The sequence below is a fragment of the Biomphalaria glabrata genome, chromosome 3 (assembly GCF_947242115.1).
Source record: "Biomphalaria glabrata chromosome 3, xgBioGlab47.1, whole genome shotgun sequence".
Taxonomy (NCBI): Eukaryota; Metazoa; Mollusca; class Gastropoda; family Planorbidae; genus Biomphalaria; species Biomphalaria glabrata.
This window is the reverse complement of record NC_074713.1, coordinates 27,855,481-27,880,711: the sequence shown is the minus strand read 5'-3', so window position 1 is coordinate 27,880,711 and position 25,231 is coordinate 27,855,481. Positions and strand designations below refer to the sequence as shown.

Below are 25,231 nucleotides of genomic sequence, written 5' to 3'. Positions count from 1 at the left end.
ACGATATAGCCAAGTAGAGACACATCCACCCAAGAGGTCACGGCTCGTGGACGATATAGCCAAGTAGAGACACATCCACCCAAGAGGTCACGGCTCGTGGACGATATAGCCAAGTAGAGAACACATCCACCCAAGAGGACACGGCTCCTGGACGATATAGCCAAGTAGAGACACATCCACCCAAGAGGTCACGGCTCGTGGACGATATAGCCAAATAGAGACACATCCACCCAAGAGGTCACGGCTCGTGGACGATATAGCCAAGTAGAGACACATCCACCCAAGAGGTCACGGCTCGTGGACGATATAGCCAAATAGAGACACATCCACCCAAGAGGTCACGGCTCGTGGACGATATAGCCAAGTAGAGACACATCCACCCAAGAGGTCACGGCTCGTGGACGATATAGCCAAATAGAGACACATCCACCCAAGAGGTCACGGCTCGTGGACGATATAGCCAAGTAGAGACAAATCCACCCAAGAGGTCACGGCTCGTGGACGATATAGCCAAATAGAGACACATCCACCCAAGAGGTCACGGCTCGTGGACGATATAGCCAAATAGAGACACATCCACCCAAGAGGTCACGGCTCGTGGACGATATAGCCAAATAGAGACACATCCACCCAAGAGGTCACGGCTCGTGGACGATATAGCCAAATAGAGACACATCCACCCAAGAGGTCACGGCTCGTGGACGATATAGCCAAATAGAGACACATCCACCCAAGAGGTCACGGCTCGTGGACGATATAGCCAAGTAGAGACACATCCACCCAAGAGGTCACGGCTCGTGGACGATATAGCCAAATAGAGACACATCCACCCAAGAGGTCACGGCTCGTGGACGATATAGCCAAATAGAGACACATCCACCCAAGAGGTCACGGCTCGTGGACGATATAGCCAAATAGAGACACATCCACCCAAGAGGTCACGGCTCGTGGACGATATAGCCAAATAGAGACACATCCACCCAAGAGGTCACGGCTCGTGGACGATATAGCCAAATAGAGACACATCCACCCAAGAGGTCACGGCTCGTGGACGATATAGCCAAGTAGAGACACATCCACCCAAGAGGTCACGGCTCCTGGACGATATAGCCAAGTAGAGACAAATCCACCCAAGAGGTCACGGCTCGTGGACGATATAGCCAAGTAGAGACAAATCCACCCAAGAGGTCACGGCTCGTGGACGATATAGCCAAGTAGAGAACACATCCACCCAAGAGGTCACGGCTCCTGGACGATATAGCCAAATAGAGACACATCCACCCAAGAGATCACGGCTCGTGGACGATATAGCCAAATAGAGACACATCCACCCAAGAGGTCACGGCTCGTGGACGATATAGCCAAATAGAGACACATCCACCCAAGAGGTCACGGCTCGTGGACGATATAGCCAAGTAGAGACAAATCCACCCAAGAGGTCACGGCTCGTGGACGATATAGCCAAGTAGAGAACACATCCACCCAAGAGGTCACGGCTCGTGGACGATATAGCCAAGTAGAGACAAATCCACCCAAGAGGTCACGGCTCGTGGACGATATAGCCAAGTAGAGACAAATCCACCCAAGAGGTCACGGCTCGTGGACGATATAGCCAAGTAGAGAACACATCCACCCAAGAGGTCACGGCTCCTGGACGATATAGCCAAATAGAGACACATCCACCCAAGAGGTCACGGCTCGTGGACGATATAGCCAAGTAGAGAACACATCCACCCAAGAGGTCACGGCTCGTGGACGATATAGCCAAATAGAGACACATCCACCCAAGAGGTCACGGCTCGTGGACGATATAGCCAAGTAGAGATCTATAACAGGCCGAAAGATCACGCTTGGTGAAGATGCTATGAAAGAGTAGAATTAGGATACATACCCCTTAGAGGTCACGCTTGGTGGAAGTTGTTACAAAATAGTTGAATTAGGATACATACACCCAAGAGGTCACGCTTGGTGGAAGATGTTACGGAAGAGTAGAATTAGGATACATACACCCAAGAGGTCACGCTTGGTGGAAGATGTTACGGAAGCGTAGAATTAGGATACATACACCCATGAGGTCACGCTTGGTGGAAGATGTTACGGAAGAGTAGAATTAGGATACATACACCCATGAGGTCACGCTTGGTGGAAGATGTTGTGAAAGAGTATTTCTAGAGCGCACCCACGTCTTGTTGTAGATATGGCGAAGGAGTAGATCTAGAGCACCTCCAGCTAAGACATTATGGTTTGTGGAAGATGTAAAACAAATATAAAAAAATTTAGTTGGTGGATAATGCAGAAGAATGAGCTCATAGCTATGTGATACTGGGGAGAATGTATATGGCAAGTGAAGGAATAAAATCAGTAGTTACAGAAATGTCACGACAGACATTAGATATGTCCCGACAGACATTAGATATGTCACGACAGACATTGGTTAGATGTATCACGACAGACACTGGTTAGAATGTCACTACAGACATTGGTTAGATATGTTACGACAGACATTGGTTAGATATATCACGACAGACACTGGTTAGAATGTCACTACAGACACTGGTTAGAATGTCACGACAGACATTGGTTAGATATATCACGACAGACACTGGTTAGAATGTCACTACAGACATTGGTTAGATATATCACGACAGACACTGGTTAGATATATCACGACAGACACTGGTTAGATATATCACGACAGACATTGGTTAGATATATCACGACAGACACTGGTTAGAATGTCACTACAGACATTGGTTAGATGTCACGACAGACACTGGTTAGATATATCACGACAGACATTTGTTAGATATATCACGACAGACACTGGTTAGACATGTCAAATTTATTGGACGATAGGAAGCAAAGAAAAGCAATGCTATTCAAACTGTAGGTCGATGAAGGTTCGAAGGAACAAAAGCATCTAGTGTTTGCAATGTATTTCTAAATCTATGGACGCTGCAGAATAAGCGCATGTAAAGAACAATATGGCTAGGGCATAGAGAAGGAAGACCAGTGACAGAGACTGATAAGTACACGACGGACAGTGAGACAAGACGAGCATCCCATTTGTAAAGAAATACATCAGTTGAAGTCTTCAGAAGCCTTCATTAAGTATATCGTTATTCATTTGGGATGTCCCTTGGCTAGTACAGACTGGTTGAGTGATGAATTGTTAGATTTGCACAGTGCACAAGATCCTAACCATGACATTATTTTGGCTGGAGGTCACTTACAAAGGCCGCGTGATATACATTTGAGACCAAAAGAAAATCCGCTGCCGAGGACAAACGTAGACGGCAAAAAGAAAATATTAATCGACCACCGGTGGACAATGGTTATCCTTGCCCTGGATGTGGCAAAATATGTAGGTCACACCTGGGCTGCTTAGCTACGGAAATACTGCATTGCTCATTAATCTTCGAACTCGAAGTCAAGCCTTTTATTATTATTATTATTATTATTATAAAAGAGCGAGTATTCATTCTCTGGCGAAGCCAGGGTCGAGTTTCGCTAAAGGGAAACAAAATTCATCGTAGTCCCTTTATCAGTTTCCACCGAGGAATTTTCTGGTGATGTGGCAGGTCTGCAGAAGTACCGCCCTCTGACAGGCAACGAGAATGTTCCTAGGAATGCCCAGGGCCTTGAAGGTATCTGTGAGGTCAGTTGTTATTATTCCCTCTGTTGATATGACAATGGGGTATATTGTTATTTTAGATAATTTCCATAAACGCTTAATCTCCAAGCCAAGGTTCCCATATTTTCGTTGTTTTTCCAGCTCAGTTTTTTTTTTTAATTATGAGATAGTGGTACGGCGATGTCAATAATGGTAGCGGCCTTTTCTTTTTTATCGATGAGCAGCAAATCAGGGCGATTAAAATCTACCGTTTTGTCAGTCAAAGTAGGCCTATCCCAGTACAGTAGATGATCCGTAGACTCGAGAACCTCTTGTGGTGAGTATTTATAATATGGATCAAATTGTGTGTCAAATCCAAGTGCTGGTGTATTAGCTTTGCAACTTGGTTATGGCGACCTAGGTAGGCAGATTCCGATAGGGCTGAACATCCCGCCATTATGTGTTCAATTGACTCACCCACATTTCCACATTTTCTGCATTTGTCAACAATATTGAGTTTTAGGATATGTTTCTCGTAATTTTTTGTCCTGATTACTCTGTCATGTATTGCTGTGACAAAGCCTTCAGTTTCAGGGTAAAGATGACCTGCTTTGAGCCATGTTAAGGAAGCAGCCTTGTTTCAGGGTAGAGATGACCTGCTTTGAGCCATGTTAAGGAAGCAGCCTTGTTTCAGGGTAGAGATTACCTGCTTTGAGCCATGTTAAGGAAGCAGCCTTGTTTCAGGGTAGAGATGACCTGCTTTGAGCCATGTTAAGGAAGCAGCCTTGTTTCAGGGTAGAGATGACCTGCTTTGAGCCATGTTAAGGAAGCAGCCTTGTTTCAGGGTAGAGATGACCTGCTTTGAGCCATGTTAAGGAAGCAGCCTTGTTTCAGGGTAGAGATGACCTGCTTTGAGCCATGTTAAGGAAGCAGCCTTGTTTCAGGGTAGAGATGACCTGCTTTGAGCCATGTTAAGGAAGCAGCCTTGTTTCAGGGTAGAGATGACCTGCTTTGAGCCATGTTAAGGAAGCAGCCTTGTTTCAGGGTAGAGATGACCTGCTTTGAGCCATGTTAAGGAAGCAGCCTTGTCGATGTTGTCCCCATCTAATAAAGCCGAAAATTTTCCGTGGAGTGTTTTTTCTTCCCATTGGCGAATCTCATGCCCTACGTCTTCCAAACCGACATTAACATCAACATTGTGTAGGTTCAGAGGGGTTGCATCATAGTCGTATTTGCGTAGGAAGGAAACTAGTTCATTGCTGGAGGCGTGCAGTTTTGATCGTATTTTGGAAACTTGCGTCTTACACAGTTTGAAGATGTTCTGCAATCTACGGCCTCCATCCTTCCGGGGCAGGTATAGCCTTATGGTGGAGGACTTGGGGTGTTAACATCGAAATTTGGTTAATAGTTTCCTCGTGAGGCTGTCAATGTCATGTAGGTCGGTGTCTGTCCATTTGATGACACCAAATGCGTAATGGAGCACTGGGACGGCCAGACAGTTTGGTGTTGAGAATTTTATTTACTCTCTGCTTGTATTTTCCAAGAAAGTCTCTTTTATTTTTGTATGGTTTATTGTAGCATTCTGGTTTATTCCAAGATATAAAGGGAGGCAGAGTTCAGTTCTTCGATGCCTTCAAACGCAATTATTATTATTATTATTCTATAAATCTATATTTGAGTATTAAATAAAATCGACACAGTATTAATAAGGTTTAGAAAATTAAATTTTCTTCTTTTAACCAGAACGTTGTATAGACTTTTTCTCGAGAGCTGTCTGACAGCAATTCAAGAAGTTCCATTGTTTCCAGTGTCTACCTGTCGTTTAGACTAAACCTACTTCTCCCGAGTGACCTACCCTTGTTTTGTTGCATTCTTTTGTGTGAGGTCACGGCTCGAAGGCCAGCTACAGGCCAGCTACAGGCCAGCTACAAACGCGTCGGTCCAACAAGAGGAAGATGATCAATCCAATTACAATTGTACTGCGCACTCTCTGAGTTGCTGCAGATTCTGTTTCTACATGATCAAGTCATCAGGCCCTATTACTTCATCCAAAATATACGTATTTAATCAAAAAAACAAAAAATAAACAGATGTAATTTCTTTCATGAAAAAGAAATTTACAGCGTTAGTTACATCAAGGTTTTTTTTTTATACACTACCGTCATTGGTTCCCGCCCAAACCCAATTTCAACATTGATGGCGCCAATCATAGCCAGGTAATAATGTCTCACTAATTTTTACAATTAACTTTCTCATCGCGCCTCCCCCTGCCTAAAACACACACACACACACACATTCTGTCCATCCATGGACGTTGTTGTCTTCTTATCTCTGTCATTACGGAGGGAGGCAGCCAGTTTCATCGATCTTTGGCTTTTATTTCTCTCCCCATCTCGCCTTGTAATGTTTCCGACTTAATTCGTCATCCAAAGATATCATGCTAATAAGTAGATAGGATCTTGTTCACGTGATCATGTGAGCTTGTTAGCCCAGCTAATGGTCACTGGATCGTCTCGGAGTACAGTCTCTGCCACAGGCAGAGTCAAAGGAAGTTGCAAAATTAGACCGCCGTTAGCATTTCGTTTCGTTTGTTTTTTAACATCTCACCGTGTTATTAGTTCACATTTTAACATGTATTATTCAATATGGCCGCTTGTATTTGATGATGCCAGATGACATCATCTGTTTATGTCAAGTGGGAAACTGAATACTTTCTGGGTTGATCAACGATCATATTTGTTAGTTTGCTTGCTAGATCTTAATCTAGGTTTTTGATCATAATATTGTTTGCTTGTAATATCTCCAGTTTTACACCCCAAAGTATCATGCTGACCTTAAATTGTTTCAAATTTGACTATAGTCTATAGGCTAGATTTAATCTCATAAGTCCGCTCTCTCTCTCTCTCTCTTAACTCGGTATATAGATCTACTTAGATTCTATAGAGACACTTTAAAATGAGTTTTTTAAACCCAGATATTGTTTTTCATGTACTTGGAATAACTAAGAACTTTTCACCCTAGAAATTATCACTTTTCTAAATGGTTGTCTATTTCAAGTTTGTTTCAAAGACAAAATATCAATTTTAATCAAACGTATTTTAAATAAAAACACTGGGGATTGGGAGGGGGAACGGCAAAATAAATGTCTATATCTTTTTTTTTTTTTTTTTACTTTTTAGCTGGGTGTCACATCTCAGTTGACATTGCCTGTCAGTCAAACTAAACGAAAACATTTTAGAATATTAAATGGATCTATAGCACGATGAACCTGTTTTGTTAGAACAAGATCCTAGGAAGATAATGTCACAAATGTTGTTTTGTTAGAACAAGATCCTAGGAAGATAATGTCACAAATGTTGTTTTGTTAGAACAAGATCCTAGGAAGATAATGTCACAAATGTTGTTTTGTTAGAACAAGATCCTAGGAAGATAATGTCACAAATGTTGTTTTGTTAGAACAAGATCCTAGGAAGATAATGTCACAAATGTTGTTTTGTTAGAACAAGATCATAGGAAGATAATGTCACAAATGTTGTTTTGTTAGAACAAGATCCTAGGAAGATAATGTCACAAATGTTGTTTTGTTAGAACAAGATCATAGGAAGATAATGTCACAAATGTTGTTTTGTTAGAACAAGATCCTAGGAAGATAATGTCACAAATGTTGTTTTGTTAGAACAAGATCCTAGGAAGATAATGTCACAAATGTTGTTTTGTTAGAACAAGATCCTAGGAAGATAATGTCACAAATGTTGTTTTGTTAGAACAAGATCATAGGAAGATAATGTCACAAATGTTGTTTTGTTAGAACAAGATCCTAGGAAGATAATGTCACAAATGTTGTTTTGTTAGAACAAGATCCTAGGAAGATAATGTCACAAATGTTGTTTTGTTAGAACAAGATCCTAGGAAGATAATGTCACAAATGTTGTTTTGTTAGAACAAGATCCTAGGAAGATAATGTCACAAATGTTGTTTTGTTAGAACAAGATCATAGGAAGATAATGTCACAAATGTTGTTTTGTTAGAACAAGATCCTAGGAAGATAATGTCACAAATGTTCTTTTGTTAGAACAAGATCCTAGGAAGATAATGTCACAAATGTTGTTTTGTTAGAACAAGATCCTAGGAAGATAATGTCACAAATGTTGTTTTGTTAGAACAAGATCATAGGAAGATAATGTCACAAATGTTGTTTTGTTAGAACAAGATCCTAGGAAGATAATGTCACAAATGTTGTTTTGTTGTCACTTTTTTTATTTGGGGAAAAGGGGGGGGTGTGGGAGTTTTTATTTTATAATGGGAAAGGAAGAAACAACTTTCTTTATAACGAAACAGTTTGAGTCTGCTTTAGAGCAATAGATGAGTGATGTACAGTTTGAGTCTGCTCTAGAGCAATAGATGAGTGATGTACAGTTTGAGTCTGCTTTAGAGCAATAGATGAGTGATGTACAGTTTGAGTCTGCTCTAGAGCAATAGATGAGTGATGTACAGTTTGAGTCTGCTTTAGAGCAATAGATGAGTGATGTACAGTTTGAGTCTGCTTTAGAGCAATAGATGAGTGATGTACAGTTTGAGTCTGCTTTAGAGCAATAGATGAGTGATGTACAGTTTGAGTCTGCTTTAGAGCAATAGATGAGTGATGTACAGTTTGAGTCTGCTCTAGAGCAATAGATGAGTGATGTACAGTTTGAGTCTGCTTTAGAGCAATAGATGAGTGATGTACAGTTTGAGTCTGCTCTAGAGCAATAGATGAGTGATGTACAGTTTGAGTCTGCTTTAGAGCAATAGATGAGTGATGTACAGTTTGAGTCTGCTTTAGAGCAATAGATGAGTGATGTACAGTTTGAGTCTGCTTTAGAGCAATAGATGAGTGATGTACAGTTTGAGTCTGCTTTAGAGCAATAGATGAGTGATGTACAGTTTGAGTCTGCTTTAGAGCAATAGATGAGTGATGTACAGTTTGAGTCTGCTCTAGAGCAATAGATGAGTGATGTACAGTTTGAGTCTGCTTTAGAGCAATAGATGAGTGATGTACAGTTTGAGTCTGCTTTAGAGCAATAGATGAGTGATGTACAGTTTGAGTCTGCTTTAGAGCAATAGATGAGTGATGTACAGTTTGAGTCTGCTTTAGAGCAATAGATGAGTGATGTACAGTTTGAGTCTGCTTTAGAGCAATAGATGAGTGATGTACAGTTTGAGTCTGCTTTAGAGCAATAGATGAGTGATGTACAGTTTGAGTCTGCTTTAGAGCAATAGATGAGTGATGTACAGAAATGATGACAAACTAAAGAAATAGCCTGGTGCTTGTAAGAAAATGAGGGGGGGGGAATACATTTAAAAAAACGGGCATCCCTATCGGACTGTCCCAGAGTTCCTAAGGCCATCCCTATCGGACTGTCCCAGAGTTCCTAAGGCCATCCCTATCGGACTGTCCCAGAGTTCCTAAGGACTAAAATTCGCGACCAATAGTTTGTAAGTTTAGCGGTGTAAAATAATTAACAAATACAGACTATGTAGCGAGACACAGGTCTATGGTACTTTTTTTTGTTACCCTTCTCAAATGATACTCTAGCTCTATCAGAGGTACACATCATTAATTAACTTTGTTCAATGATGCAAAGATAAATGGTCAACCAATAGACCTACGAAATGTATAAACATAAAGATTGAGATATAGTCAATAGACACATGGGCAGACAAGAATATTCAAATAAAGACAAAACAAATCGACATAACTTGAAGACTAATTTTGAGAGTAAATTTAAATTCTACATGGCTTTGAAAACTTTATTCACTTTTTATGTATTTTTCTTCTGATTTATTGATTTCTGGTCACTGCCCTTTAATTCTCTCCCTTCGTACACGCCTTCCTCCTTGATGTTTCTCCTGCTCACGTGGGTTATTAGCCGACGTCTGCTCCCTATCTAATGAGCATTAACGTTCTTTCTTATCGGGCTCAACTAATTTGCATAATTACGAACAACGAAGAGCTTTCCCTGGATGACTTGCATTGTTCAACTTAGAATATTGATTCGTTTGGCTGCATTCGTTCCATCTTTTTATTTGTTTCAAAAAAAATAATTAAAGGCTTGTCCAGGCTTGACACTGATCCATAGGATGTATAAATATAGATTGTCCATGAGTCCAATAAACTACTAGCAAGGAGAGGTGTACATATATTTGAAATGTATATTCATTGTTTTGTATTTATTTTTCAAATATCTAAATGTTATAATTGTTTGATAGTGTATCAAGACCGTCAAAGTTTATCAGCTATTAGATAACTCGTTATGGAAGAGTAAATATTATGATTGAGTTGTTAGTTAGTAGATAATATGTTATGATTGAGTTGTTAGTTAGTAGATAATATGTTATGATTGAGTTGTTAGTTAGTAGATAATATGTTATGATTGAGTTGTTAGTAGATAATATGTTATGATTGAGTTGTTAGTTAGTAGATAATATGTTATGATTGAGTCGTTAGTTAGTAGATAATATGTTATGATTGAGTTGTTAGTTAGTAGATAATATGGTATGATTGAGTTGTTATTTAGTAGATAATATGTTATGATTGAGTTGTTAGTTAGTAGATAATATGTAATGATTGAGTTGTTAGTTAGTAGATAATATGTTATGATTGAGTCGTTAGTAGATAATATGGTATGATTGAGTAGTTAGTTAGTAGATAATATGTTATGATTGAGTCGTTAGTAGATAATATGGTATGATTGAGTTGTTAGTTAGTAGATAATGCGTTATGATTGAGTTGTTAGTTATGAGTGACTTGTTAAATAGGTTCTGGATGGGTTATGATGGATGAGTTTTGATTGAGGAGATTGTGTAATGATTGCCTTCTCAAATGTCATGTTTGTTTTGCCTTCAGCAATCTGTCGTCAAGGATGTCACGCTATTCATGGCTCATGTAACAAACCTGGAGAGTGCAAGTAAGTTTTATATTCAACTTAGTCAATAGAACATACATTACTTTATAAATGAACATGTATTTTTTCTTTCTCAATCTCTCTCTATCCCGTCCTTCCCCCCCCCCCTCTCTCTCTCTAATTCAGTGATCTCCCCCCTCCCTCCACCGTTTCGTCTTTTTCATTCTCTTCATTGTCGGCTTTGTCATTAATATCTTTTTTCAGTATCAGTATTCCCTCATTCTCTCTCTCCCTCCCTCCCCCCACTTTCCCATTCCAGACCTTGCGATCTATGGGGCAGATGATGTAAAGATCGTCTTTCTGTGGCCCACGGTTAACGAGGGTGGGGTGTCATGTGGCCAGCACAATGACCAACCACCTGTACTTTCCCCCAACTTATGGCAGGTGCTGTAGAGCTGGGTGGACAGAAGCTTCCAAAGATCCCAGTCTTCATCAGGATTCGAACCCATTTTACGAACAGGGTTTTGATCCCTATAAAAGTTGACTCCCTTCTCATATTACTAAACTGTCACAGTCTTTGGTGCGGTGTAAATGTATAAATTATTGTAGTCTTCATATTTTCATTTGTGTTGGTTCCTTTCCTACTAAATGTAAGCCCACGTTGTGTTATATAGTGTCTCCTTCATTGCCTCCCTTTTGTTGTCTGCTTTGAACTGTCCCTGGTCCAACATAAACTTCCTGCAGCACTTCAGTCTCGCCAGTCTACTGGTCATAGACTTTCATTGCTAAGGCAGATAACTCATGCTACTTCCAATAGCCTCTAAGAATAGTGCAAGAACATTGAATGATATCAACAAAGAGCGAACGTGTCATAGACTGGCTATGGGTTTTCTCCCTTACACTGTTAAGACTAACATCAATTAATCACCGCGGGCGCGCGTATTAATTATTTATAACTAGCAGGATACCTTTCTATTTGTTACGCGATACTGTGGCCGCCATGTGTACAGATGTCGTTATTCACGCAACCCCAGCGCGAAACGTTGTAATTATTTCATTGGATGTCTGCTTTGCAACCTTTTCTAGTGAAACGTCGTTTTTCTTTTGCAAATGATCGCTTGATGTATAAATCTTTGACGAGATATTTCTATTCATGATTGATTTATTGAGAGGGAGGCCGAGATCACAGAACTAAACGCTAGTTAGAAAAGAAAAACAACAATAATTATTTGGAGTTAATCATAGCAATGGAATAACCAAAATACTAACTTGAAAAAGTCCTTTAACAGTACCCGTGTATGTGTCTATTTAATGGGCATTTCTGCTGACCGCTTCCGCTCTGACGTCTCTCTCCTGTTGACGTCATCGCGTTCATGAAAGCATTTTGCACCGCGCTTCGCCACAGGAAATGTAGATAGAGGAGCCAACTTTTATTACCTCACAAACAAATTCGTGCGTAAATTACATTCATCCCACTCCCCTTGCCTCTAAAACATACATATCCAATGTGTATGTAAGGCTGAATGAAAGGTCTCACGTATAGGAGCCAACTCTAGAACAGAATTCTTGAAGACTGATACGAAATCCCAAAGTGTCTACATCAAGTTGAAACAACAGATAATATTATGTAAATAACTTATAAGATAAATATAATTAATGTAAAATAAAAATGTACATAATTATAAGTAGGCAGTGTCAAAATGTTTATTATAACTGTGATGACGTGGGTTGGGAACATGAAGAATGAAATAAAATAACTTGAAACATAAAACGCTGATCAATTCCTTCCAAAGTCCAAGTCACTGCTTAAATAACAGACACACAAACAGACACACAAACAGACCCACAGCAGAACACACATCTCCTAATTTGTTTGGTTTTACATTTTCTTTTCATATGTCAAAGTCGAAGCTTTTTTTATTTTTCTACGAATTACAAAACAAACAAAAAAAAAACGAGTACCCCAAATACAAAAATGACAATCTGATGGTAACTAGTGGTAACAAGTAACAATTACAGTTCAAATTTATATTATTCAATAAAGTTCTTCAGGCTGTCAACTAATATCCAGTATCAGTTTTTGAAATAGGTCAGTAGGAAAATAAAATAAAGTAATAACATAACTTCCCTTCTCGAAGACGAAATCGGTCACGACTTTGACATGTCTCTATTATTACATAATAAAACAATGTATCCCAGAAATCTTGACATTTTGTTTCGTTTCTCCTCAGCTGCGCCTATGGCTGGCAGGGCCCACTCTGCGACCAATGCATCCCCTACCCAGGCTGTAAGTACGGCTCCTGTAATGGCTCTCCATGGCAGTGCATCTGTCACCTGAATTGGGGTGGAATACTTTGTGATAAAGGTGACTTCTTTTTGTTCGCTTCATTCCTTTTTTTAGGGTTAACTTAGCTAGAGCTAGAACCCTCTACTGATAGGATTCAACTGATGAATTTTTTTGTAGGGGAAATATGAAAGGGGGGGGGGGGTAATTATGACTCAAAAGATCAATAATAGATACTAGGTTTGGGGTGTACCCTTCGTTAAGAGATTACTCACTTAGACAAAGCAGCATAACTCTTGTAATACACATGAGAGAGGTACATTTCAAAGCGGTTGACATAGATGTCTTGAAATTCCAGACATTAATTATAGACTAAATCTAGAAGGGAAATCAAGGTTTAATCAGTTGATAAAACCGTCCGAAAATGTGCAGTTCTCACTTGTATTATGCAACATCATTTTTATTTTGAACTTGTCTTCGTCTCTTCAGATTTGAATTATTGTGGCAGACATCACCCATGCAAGAACAACGGGTTGTGCAGGAACACCAACCCAGACACATACGACTGTTCTTGTCCGGTGGGCTTTTCTGGGAAAAACTGTGAAGTAGGTCAGTACAGCTTTGAGTGAAAATCTGAAACGGTACCGGCCTATCTGGATACACTAGATCTGAAACGGTACCGGCCTATCTGGATACACTAGATCTGAAACGGTACCGGCCTATCTGGATACTCTAGATCTGAAACGGTACCGGCCTATCTGGATACACTAGATCTGAAACGGTACCGGCCTATCTGGATACACTAGATCTGAAACGGTACCGGCCTATCTGGATAACTATATCTGAAACGGTACCGGCCTATCTGGATAACTATATCTGAAACGGTACCGGCCTATCTGGATACACTAGATCTGAACTTCAAAGATGAAGCAAACCTATTGCTTTATCCACAATTGAGTCCAAGACTGATCTATACAAGTCCGTAGGACTATGAGATATATATGATTTTTATTACAAAGCAGATATTAACTCACTCAGGATGTTTTGGCGCGGCCATTTCGGCGCAGCCATTTTGGCGCGAAGGTCGTTTTGGCGCACGGGAAATTTTGGCGCAAAATGTTTTGTTCACATTATTTACGTGCATTGTATTATTTCTTTCAAAAGAATTTGACATATCTAGAATATTATACATATATATCTGTGTTCAGATGTACTTTTCATGAACAGAACAAGAGATATTATTGTCCGTTATTTTTTAGTATTTAAGTTTGTTATTTAATTATTGTTAGATCACTAATATTACACATCACAGTATGCGTGCATTAAATAGTCAAAGTTATTAAAACTTTTTTCGGGGAGGGGGGGTATAATGCGTAAAATACGCGAGGTTATAACGACGTAGGGGCGAAGAGATTGAAAGAGAGGGGTAGGCCTTGTGCGCTCTCGGAATTAAAGATTAAGGATCATAACTAGGTATGTCAAGAGCTAGAAACAGATTATCCTCTTACCCGTGAGAGAGGGGAAGGGGTGGAGGAAAGAGAATGTGCAAGGAGTGAAATGTGCCCAGAAGAGAGGGGCGGGGTTAGGTGTCACAGGTAATGACCAGTCAGAAGGAGATGGTCGCCAGACGCATGACGCCAACTACCAGTGCTCGGTGCTGGTCTTCATTTGTTTGACTGTACCTGCGTCAAGGGGAGATGTGTCACCCAAATTACCCCTACCCAATTTCTCAAAATATATCTTTTAAAAGTATCTTAGCTTCGGATATGTCAATTCTTTTTTTTTTTTTAAATGTCTGTTGGAAAGAAATCGAAGAATGTCATCCAGAAATCATATACAGTTAAAAGGAAGGGGGAAGCTTGTCATAACCATTCCGGAATCTGACTTATTGTATATTCATGAAATAAAACAAAACCTTTATAAAAAAAATAATAAAAAATTCGTTGGATGGTGTTAAAATTCATACTATCATGGGCGTAGCCAGGGGGGGGGGGGGTTCTTGGGGTTCAAACCCCCCCCCCCCCCCCCCGAAATGAAATCCCCCCCCTTGGGGGGGGCGGGAGTCGGAATTGAGTGACTGATTTTTTGCTTTGATTTTGTTTATTTTAGGTGAGATTTTAATACTAAACCATCACTTGCCCTAGCACAACCAAAGCAAACCCCCTACCAGGGGGGTTCGAGTTTAAAAACCCCTACCAGGGGGGTTCGAGTTTAAAAACCCCTACCAGGGGGGTTCGAGTTTAAAACGCCTACCAGAGCGGTTCGAGTTTAAAAACCCCTACCAGGGGTTTTGAGTTTAAAACCCCCTACCAGGGGTTTTGAGTTTTAAACCCCCTACCTGGGGTTTTTGCAGTTAACTCCCCCTCTTCTATATACAAAACAAAAAAAAATGCAAACGAAAATCCCCTAATTCCAAGAGCACAGTTAAGGAAGATTTTGATTTTAAAACCCCGTCTAAAATTTACGATAAACCCCCTCTTTAATATAAAAAAAAAAGCTAATTACGCACTCAAAATGTTATGAGCGTAGCTAAATGAGTTTTGACTCAGTTTGAAGGTAAAAAATACATCTTTTTAATAATAAAAAAAAAAGCAAATTATACACTAAAAATGTTATGAGTGTAGTCTATGGGGTTTTGAGTTTAAACTCCCCTCCAGTGGAGTTTGAAGCTAAAAAGTACCTCTTCAATATAAATAAAAGAAAATTACTCACTCTAAAATCTATGAGCGTAGTCAAAGGGGTTTTGAGTTTAAACCCCCCGCCATCTTCAGTGTAAGAAAAAAAGCAAATTACGCACTCAAAATGCTATGAGCGTTGCCGAAAGGGGTTTTGAGTTTAAACCCCCATTCAGAGGGGTTTGGTGCTAAAAATACATCTTCAATATAAAAAAAAAAGCAAATTACACACTAAAATTATTTGAGCGTAGCCAAGCCAATCGGGGGTTTTGAGTTTCTTCTACAGATGGCTTTTTTTTTAAAGTTTAAAACCCCTCCAGATGGTTTTGAGTCTAAGATCCCCCTACAGAGCATTTTGAGGTGGAAAACCCCCAACAGAAGATTTTGACGATAAAACTTCTCTTTTCGATATAAAATCTAAAGCAAACTACAGTCACTTAATTCCAAGAGCGTATTCAAGAGAGGCTACACATTTTTACCAGTGGCAGGGCTCCATTAATAAACTGCAGTGAATAGTCATCTACCGAAATCGAAAAACACTAAATATAGCTCAACAAAGATGGCTAAGACAGATTTCAGGAGTCAGTTATAGAGATCCGATCTAAATCAAGGAAATCCTATGCCGAACTGGGAGTCGACGCATTACGCATAAGAGGAGTTGCAATGATATCCTAGTACAACTTGACGCCACTCATTCATGGAGGTCCTCATGGCAGGTGGGAAGAGGCTTCAGACATTACCAGTGACAGATTTTTATGGAAACAGCTTGACGGCAAATGCGCCGAACGGCGCGGGAGGGTCTAAGTCAGTAAGAATAGCACATTAGGTTTTTAAAATAAAACTTTTTAATAGCAGGAAAATGCAGTGTAGATACCTCAGAATATGCATTTTGTTGGTTTCAATATCAGAAATGGTGCTTGGCGGCGGGGCTTCGCTCCGCGCTGGGGAGCTCCTGGCGCTCCCCCAGACCCCTTTGCTAGTAATGTCGGGGAATCTACATTTTTTTTCACTAACTCATGGAAGAACCTATTCTAGGGCACAATAAGCGTCTTCCGAAAGAATTAAGGGTCAGAATGTAATAAAGATTATGTACACACACACACACACACACAAATACATATTTTTTTTTCCCGGGGGGGGGGGGAGAGAAAAATTCACCCCCCCCCCCCCGAAAAAAAATCCTGGCTACGCCTATGCATACTATACATATAATATTATAAAAAAATAAAGTTCCCCTTTCAGACCTTGTGGTCTATAGGGCAGATGATGTAAAGGTCATCTGTTTCAAAGGCCTACGGTTAACGAGGGTGTCATGTGGCCAGCACAACGACCAACCGCCTTTACTTTTCCCCAACTAATGTCAGGTACCCATTAGAGCTATGTGGACTCAGAGGCGCCCAAAGATCCCAAAATTAAAAATCCCAGTCTTCACCAGATTCGAACCCGGGACCCCCGGTTCGGATGCCAAACGCTTTACCGCTCAGCCAACGCGCCTTCATACATACAATATTATAGAATGAGTGAAATAAACATTGTTATAAAAGCTACGTGGTTATTAAATTATCGTCTAATTATATCTAGCGCCAAAGCGTCCCCTGCGCCGAAACGACTAGCGCCAAAACGGTCTGCGCCAAAACGTAACGTACCGCTATGTGCCTGTCTGTCTGGTAAAAAGTGTGTACACTTTTTTTCCCACACCCATTTTCGGATTAAGTTCTTCTAAAATTATGTCTTCCCAACCTAGACTTAATATGCATAGGCACACTATTGAAATGTAGAAAATAAACATTTATCATCTAAGTTTTATTCTTACGTGGATGGAACAGATTGGTTGACATTATCGGGTCCTCAAATTGCGTCGACGTCCACCATTTCAGAAGATTCAATTGGTGGAAAATTCCACGAGCCCATTGGCCCAAACGCCACATGGCTAATCCGCTTCTGGTTGATAGACATGTATATTGTATTCTTATAAATTTTAAATATTATTGAGTAAAACGTGGTAATTGTTATTGTTACTCCCCTTTGGGGTTAAAACTGACTTGCAGAGGAGACAATTCGTTGCAAGCTGTAAACTAATACTAATTCAATAATTGTGTATCCATCTGAACAAAAAAATTGCGTTATGTCTAAGTTATAGATAATAATAGTGTTGATACCAAATGACTTCAGTTCTAATTAAAACTTAATGTTGCTACTAAATGACTTCAGTTCCAATTTTTCTAAGTAGTCAGTTAAAATACTATAGCCTAGGACAGTGATGCCCAACACAAATCGACCTGCGGGCCATTTTAATTTCCGACATTGGTGTCGCGGGCCACATAAAGGAAAGGTACAAAAATGAAATGAAATTGACCTGAAACTATTTGAGTAGAAACCCGTGGATCTAGTACTTCCATTCACTAAAGGGATAGTATTATCTCATGCGTCAGAAAACGGCTTCATTTCTTTACTAAAAATATGAGCGACAGTGTAGCTAGCTTTACTAATGACTCATATTCTTGTCTCTTTTTGGTAAATATTAACATTAATCTTCCAATCTCTAGACATAGTTTAACAATCTTTTTTTTTTATTCAAATGACGTCAAATTTGTTTTATAATCGCGTTTCTTTAAAAAAAAAAAAAAAAAACAGCTACACTTTATTTGCAACTGTACATAGTATCATGTTCTGCCAAAAAAGTAAAGGATTTTTATTTTGTTTTTTTTGTATTTATGATAAATTCTACATTAATAGTCTCATAAACGCACAAATGTTAGTCATGGTACCAATCATCGGAGAAAAATGGAGGGCCCTAACGTAGGTAAAGAGACATTTTTAAACCTTTTCTATAGGGGGCATCACTGGCCTAGGAGAACTGCATGAAGTAAAATAAAACACAACAAAAGAAAATATATAAAAGGAATTATTACATTATTGTTTATATGTTTTCAAATAATAACCTTATAATCTTCATAATTAGTTCTATAATTTGCAATTATAAGGGCTTCTATTGTTTATAGCAATAATATATGATAATATTGGTTAAAACAAACAAATCTATGTTCTAAATAAAGTCTTCATTTATTTCGATTCATATATCAGTAATTGATTCCTACAGTGGCATATCCTGCCATGTGCACTGGGAGTGTACGTTACAAAAAAATAAAATTTGAAAAGACCATGCTATAAATGTTAAATCTATTAATTAATTATAATACTAGGATACTTTATGTTTCTAAATCAAGTAGTTTTATTTGAAAATATTTATATAAATGTGTTATTACTTACATTTTCCGAACAGGTTTCATTTTTTTCAATTTTTGACCATGTTGTCACTTTCAAGCGCAATAAAATAATAAAACGCAATTGTAAAAGTCAAACAGCACATGGCAAAACGTAGACAAACATGTTCTTAAACGAAAACAAAAGAAAAAATAGAAAAAAATTTAATAGTTTTTTTTATATAAGTTTTTGAAAAACGTACACTGCCAGTTTACAAAGTAGGATATGGGTTAAAACTTAGTGTTGCTACTAAATGACTTCAGTTCTAATTAAAACGTAGTGTTGCTACTAAATGACTTCAGTTCTAATTAAAACGTAGTGTTGCTACTAAAGGACTTCAGTTCTAATTAAAACGTAGTGTTGCTACTAAATGACTTCAGTTCTAATTAAAACTTAGTGTTGATACTAAATGACTTCAGTTCTAATTAAAACTTAGTGTTGCTACTAAATGACTTCAGTTCTAATTAAAACGTAGTGTTGCTACTAAATGACTTCAGTTCTAATTAAAACGTAGTGTTGCTACTAAATGACTTCAGTTCTAATTAAAACTTAGTGTTGCTACTAAATGACTTCAGTTCTAATTAAAACGTAGTGTTGCTACTAAATGACTTCAGTTCTAATTAAAACGTAGTGTTGCTACTAAATGACTTCAGTTCTAATTAAAACTTAGTGTTGCTACTAAATGACTTCAGTTCTAATTAAAACGTAGTGTTGCTACTAAATGACTTCAGTTCTAATTAAAACGTAGTGTTGCTACTAAATGACTTCAGTTCTAAATAAAACGTACTGTTGATACTAAATGACTTCAGTTCTAATTAAAACGTAGTGTTGATACTAAATTACTTCAGTTCTAATTAAAACTTAGTCCTGGTACTTCTGTTCTTTCTTCTCAGCTGAACATGCCTGTTATTCTCAACCATGCAAGAATGGTGGCTCCTGCGTGGATGTGGTCAGCGGCTTTGTGTGCAACTGTCCAGCAGGTTGGACAGGGGAAACATGTGATCTGGGTAAGTGATAAATATCAACATCTTTCAAAAACAGCTTAACTAATTAATGAGCTACTTTGTTTACCCCAGCCTACTGCTGTTAGAGGGGCGGTAATTGTAAGGTGTCGCGTAAAATGTAGCAGATGGTTTGTTGCGAGGTGTTAGGCAGAACGAAGCTTAGGATCATCTTCTTTCTCTCCATGGGGACTGATGCATTCCTTTCTTGGCCTTCCACTTATACAGCACCAAATAGTATTATTCTATTATTTCTATATTGTCATCTGGCCATATTTGATCTCTCTCCACAGACATAGACGAATGTATATCTAGTCCATGTATGAATGGTGGGACATGTATTGACAAGGACAACGGATACAGGTGTGAGTGTCCAGAGGGTTGGCAGGTAAGCGATGCTCGTGTTTTCTCTGTTACTTTTAGCTCACGCATATATAGGGTCTTCGGATGTCTGGAAAAAGAAGGACATGTCCTACTAATTGAGTGCTTGGGCCCTCTGCCCACCAGACCAATGTGGGAAGTATTCGTTTGTCTTCCTTTGTGATTCTTTGTCATTTTAGTGTCTCCATTTGTTAACTTTTAGTGTCTCCATTTGTTAACTTTTAGTGTCTCCATTTGTTAACTTTTAGTGTCTCCATTTGTTAACGTATGTGTCCTCATTAATCTACTAGATCTACATAGTAACCCTACTCATACAGTTAAAGAAACTAAGAATTTTGAAATGAAACCAAAAATAACACTGTTCCTTTTATTTAATTTTGCCCACAAATTACGGATACAGACAAAACCATTTATAACATTTGAATTACTTTTTAACGTAAATATCATAGTGTACATAATTCTTCACTGTTACAGTATCGCAAACATTTATGTTATTTCAGGGACCTCATTGTCAGCTCGATGCAGACGAGTGTCACGGTAGCCCATGTGTCAATGCCCTGGCTTGCAGAAACCTAAAGGGTGGTTATGTCTGTGACTGTCAACCTGGCTGGACTGGGAAACGATGCGATGAGAGTAAGTAATTAAGTTCAAGAGTAAGTAATTAAGTTCAAGAGTAAGTAATCAAGTTCAAGAGTAAGTAATTAAGTTCAAGAGTAAGTAATTAAGTTCAAGAGTAAGTAATCAAGTTCAAGAGTAAGTAATTAAGTTAAAGAGTAAGTAATCAAGTTCAAGAGTAAGTAATCAAGTTCAAGAGTAAGTAATCAAGTTCAAGAGTAAGTAATTAAGTTCAAGAGTAAGTAATCAAGTTCAAGAGTAAGTAATTAAGTTCAAGAGTAAGTAATCAAGTTCAAGAGTAAGTAATCAAGTTCAAGAGTAAGTAATTAAGTTCAAGAGTAAGTAATCAAGTTCAAGAGTAAGTAATCAAGTTCAAGAGTAAGTAATCAAGTTCAAGAGTAAGTAATTAAGTTCAAGAGTAAGTAATTAAGTTCAAGAGTAAGTAATCAAGTTCAAGAGTAAGTCTCTTATCCTACTGGGCCTGGTGCAACCATTAGAGTTTCATGTCACACTGTAACAGTCTAATTGGTCTGACTTCAAACTGGTCATGCTACCGTAATTTGCTAGCTCAATCATGAGCTAATTGTAAATAAATGTCAATACAATGGACAATACCAATCCTTTTAAAACTGCCAAGTTTTATGTGTCATAAAGTAGATCAAAAAAAAAAAAAGAATTAAAAAAAAGGGAAGAAGAAATGTTAGCACAAAGATCCTCTCTTGTTTAGGCTAGCTAGCAACTAAATCATGACTTCCTAACACTCTGCTAACACTTTGGTCAGAATAAGATCAGAGAATTTTAAAACTGCTATTTCTGAAGTCTTTATTACCACTTTTTATATTTGTATATATAATTTGTATGAATCTGAAAAAAAAAAAAAAGATGGTGTTGTGGGTGCCTGAAATCTAGTCATTGTTTACTATGATTCTCCTGACATTCAATTATTTTATTTCAGATATTGATGATTGCCGTGGTGTTGTCTGTTCTAACCAAGCCATGTGTATTGTAAGTCTTCAGTGTTTATAAAGTAACATAAAATATGAAATATTTAGCAATTATCTATTATCTGTTTATCTCCTCTATCTACTGGATCTAGTACTAGAGCTGTAATTTATTTCCTAACTAGACTGTATAATACATAGAAGTCCAATTACACAAGGCAGAAAGTAATCTGATTTTTATAGGACTGCATTTGATCATAAAATGTTAAAGTGTGCCAGGTGAATTTAAATGTATCTTATTATTATCTTGCTAATCTCCATTAGGATTTAGTTGGAGGGTTTTACTGCGCTTGTCTGCCAGGATTTACTGGCCGTTTTTGCCAAGAGGAGTTGGATGAGTGTGCCAGCCATCCTTGCCAGAATGGTGCTATTTGCCATGATAAAGTGGCATCATATCAGTGTGAATGTCCAAATGGCTACACAGGACTTTACTGCCAGGTAAATAGGAGATTCTCAGGAGAAAAATAAAATGAAAGTAGATCTAAAAATCTAGTCATACACACTCTTACTCTATATAGCCTAAGAACTATTGCTATTTGCTAGTAACTGATAGTAAGTATTATAAGCATTGAACTTTCTCTTCCAGACGGATGCAGATCCTTGCAATCCTAACCCATGCAAACATGAGTCCACATGTTTCAACATCCAGGGTGACTTCTACTGTCACTGTAACGAAGGCTGGGAAGGCAAAGATTGCTCAGTGGCTAAACATCAATGTGATTCTAACTCATGTGAAGGTAGGAAATAGACTAGAATCTAATTGAAATTGTAGTTGTCATCTGCAAGTATTCTAGAATCTAATTAGGATTGTAGTGGTCATCGGAAAGTATTCTACAATCTACTTTGATCATTGGATCTAGTAGATAAGAAAAAAAGTCCCTCATTGACACATAGATCTAGTACCATTTAGTCTTGTAGATTTAGATTCAATGGTATTTGGAGCCGATATTTTAATGTTCATCTTTAACTGTGGCTGATGGTATCATGTGACCAATACAATTACCAACCTTTACTTATGAGAAGTTCTAACTGAACTCATAGATGTCTCATAGTCACATTATTCTTAAGAACCTCTGGTTTGGACACCAAGTAATTTATCATTTAGCTACCCCTTCCTCAAAGTTTGTATTTGACTGAACTGATTCTAATGTTGTTTTGTTTTCAGTCATTGATAGCTGCACTGTATCCATCCCATCCAACATTTCTGTTGGTGGATTCCGACTCATTTCATCCGGTGTTTGTGGTAAACATGGCGTGTGTATCAGCCAACCTAATGGAGCCTTCTCCTGTGCATGTGTGCCTGGTTACATGGGCACATACTGCCATCAAAGTAAGTCATCAATCACAAGAGGCACATTCCTCGTCCCATATGCTAGGACAAATTTGTACAAATACTCCTTCTTCCCTAGTGCTATTAGAGCATGGAATGGGTTGCCTGAGCTAGCCAGGAAAACCAGTGACTTGGCAGAATTTAAGTCATTGGTTAATATGCATGACTAAATGCATGACGCGTAGGACGTAATCATCTTCTTTTTTGAAGTAACGTCTGTATTATATAAGATAAGATAAGATCAGTTTCTTGCTGAGCTAGAACAGAGGTTCTAGCCTTGTTCCTTTACTGGATCAAGAAATGTATTTTTACATCTCTGGCATTTAATTAGAATTGAAGAAAATATGAAATGCTGGTTACATTTGTGTTCAGTTCAATATATTTTTAATTTAATCTATAATTTGACTTGCTGACATTTAGATATATATTTTTAAAAGATAACTCTAGTTTTAAGACAGGTGTCAAGGGAAATAATAAAAAAAAGTCCTACATCTGCTTCTTATCATCTTTATCTATTTCTTCTTCCCTTTTTTTTTAAACAGTTAAATTATTTTGATCTACTTTATTACATAACAGACAACATGGAATTTTAATCTCAGTAGGTGGACAGCTTATCTCCATCCTCAACATGGCCATATCTTTTATAGCATTTTCTTCTTTGGGTTTTTTGTTTTTGTTTATGTTTTTTTTTACATATTAGCAAGCCATTATTTCTAATAGATGTCATGAAATTAAAGATTATCACAATTTGTGGATGAAACTATTTTAAGATTATATTCAAAGTGTTTTTGGAAGCTTTATTTCTTTTCTTAATTTTGTTAATTAACTAAATAAACTAAAACATTGTGAATAATATAAAACAGTGAACAAGTTTCATAGTTATAATCATGAAATAAATGCTTTTGTATGAAGTCTTCACTACTCACCCAGCATTTTTAACTAACAAAATTGCTAGCATCACATTCTGATTTCTTAGGAACCTTAGATATGGTTTTTTTTATGGCATGTTATTTGAGCACTGCCTTGCCACTTTAACAACTTTGTCAATATAGCAAGTTCACTGAATTAAATATCTAATTTCTTTACAGATATTGATGACTGTTCTAGCAATCCTTGTCAAAACTCTGGCACATGTATTGATGGTGTTAATTCCTATCAGTGTATCTGTGCTGATGGATGGGAGGGAGCTTTATGCAATATTAGTAAGTGAATTAACTGCCTTTTGGTTATTTGTTGATTCATAGTTACCATATCATATCATAATTTTCAGAGAATATTATATGTACAGTAGAACTATGGGATGGGGGCAGGGGAATGAAAGGACAACTGTGAAAAGCATACAATTAATTTGTCATAATTACAAGGCATAGTTGTTTAAAGGTACTTGTCTAGATCTTGGTATCTGTTGGTTAAAATTTAGAAATGTAGCATTGAGTCAAGCCAACTTGAGTTAATATTTGTCCAACATTTGTTTCAAAAACTTGAGATTATCTGATGTGTTGTTCACAACATGACACCCTTGTTAACTGTTAAAGCCAGAAAAAGATGGCCATTAGATCTATATGAACTGTCCAATAGATTTCAACTTAAGTTAAATCCTTCCTTTTGTATTTTATTAAATAATAAATTAATATTCTACAAATTTTGTAGATGACATAAATGAGTCAGTCAACTTACATGTTTCCAACTTTGATTCTGTCCACAGATAAAAATGATTGTGAAATGACTCCTTGTAGAAATGGTGGTGAATGTATAGACATGACAGCAGAGTTTCAGTGTAAATGTTTGAGCAACTGGAAAGGAAAAACTTGTTCCATTAGTAAGTAGTTTTGGAGAGAAGACCTAAATGACATGAAACTATACAAAATGTATGTTATTGCACTTAAAATGATATAAAGATGGGGAGGGGGAGGGGAATGTTAAATTGAAAAGATTCCTTCAAACTATGTCATTTAACATTCAAATGTGAAAGTTTTGAAAGTTATTAATTTTGTCAAAAGTTACACACTTCCAATTATGCTGGCTCTACAGTTTCAATTAGGCTATATCACGAAAAATTGTTTCATAGAAAAACCAAATTGAACAAAAAATTAATGTGTGCATAAAACAGATTTGTAAAATAATTTCTAAATGACATCTGATTTTGAAAAATCATGTGACAAAAGTAAAATTATTCAACATGG

At 37.9% G+C, this 25,231-nt stretch overlaps 1 protein-coding gene across 5 annotated transcripts in view; it reads left to right on the top strand.

The window, feature by feature from the left end:
- LOC106069177 (protein jagged-1-like) overlaps positions 1–25,231 on the top strand; it is a 160,716-nt gene that overhangs the window by 122,809 nt on the left and 12,676 nt on the right. For all 5 annotated transcript variants that reach the window (XM_056024346.1, XM_056024345.1, XM_056024341.1 and 2 more), the window contains exons 7-18: positions 10,500–10,560; positions 12,729–12,862; positions 13,271–13,390; positions 19,614–19,727; positions 20,015–20,109; positions 20,603–20,735; positions 21,673–21,722; positions 21,983–22,156; positions 22,305–22,455; positions 22,884–23,048; positions 24,137–24,250; positions 24,754–24,867. In XM_056024346.1, coding sequence (XP_055880321.1) covers positions 10,500–10,560; positions 12,729–12,862; positions 13,271–13,390; positions 19,614–19,727; positions 20,015–20,109; positions 20,603–20,735; positions 21,673–21,722; positions 21,983–22,156; positions 22,305–22,455; positions 22,884–23,048; positions 24,137–24,250; positions 24,754–24,867 — 1,425 coding nt within the window. The remainder of the gene's footprint in view (positions 1–10,499; positions 10,561–12,728; positions 12,863–13,270; positions 13,391–19,613; positions 19,728–20,014; positions 20,110–20,602; positions 20,736–21,672; positions 21,723–21,982; positions 22,157–22,304; positions 22,456–22,883; positions 23,049–24,136; positions 24,251–24,753; positions 24,868–25,231) is intronic.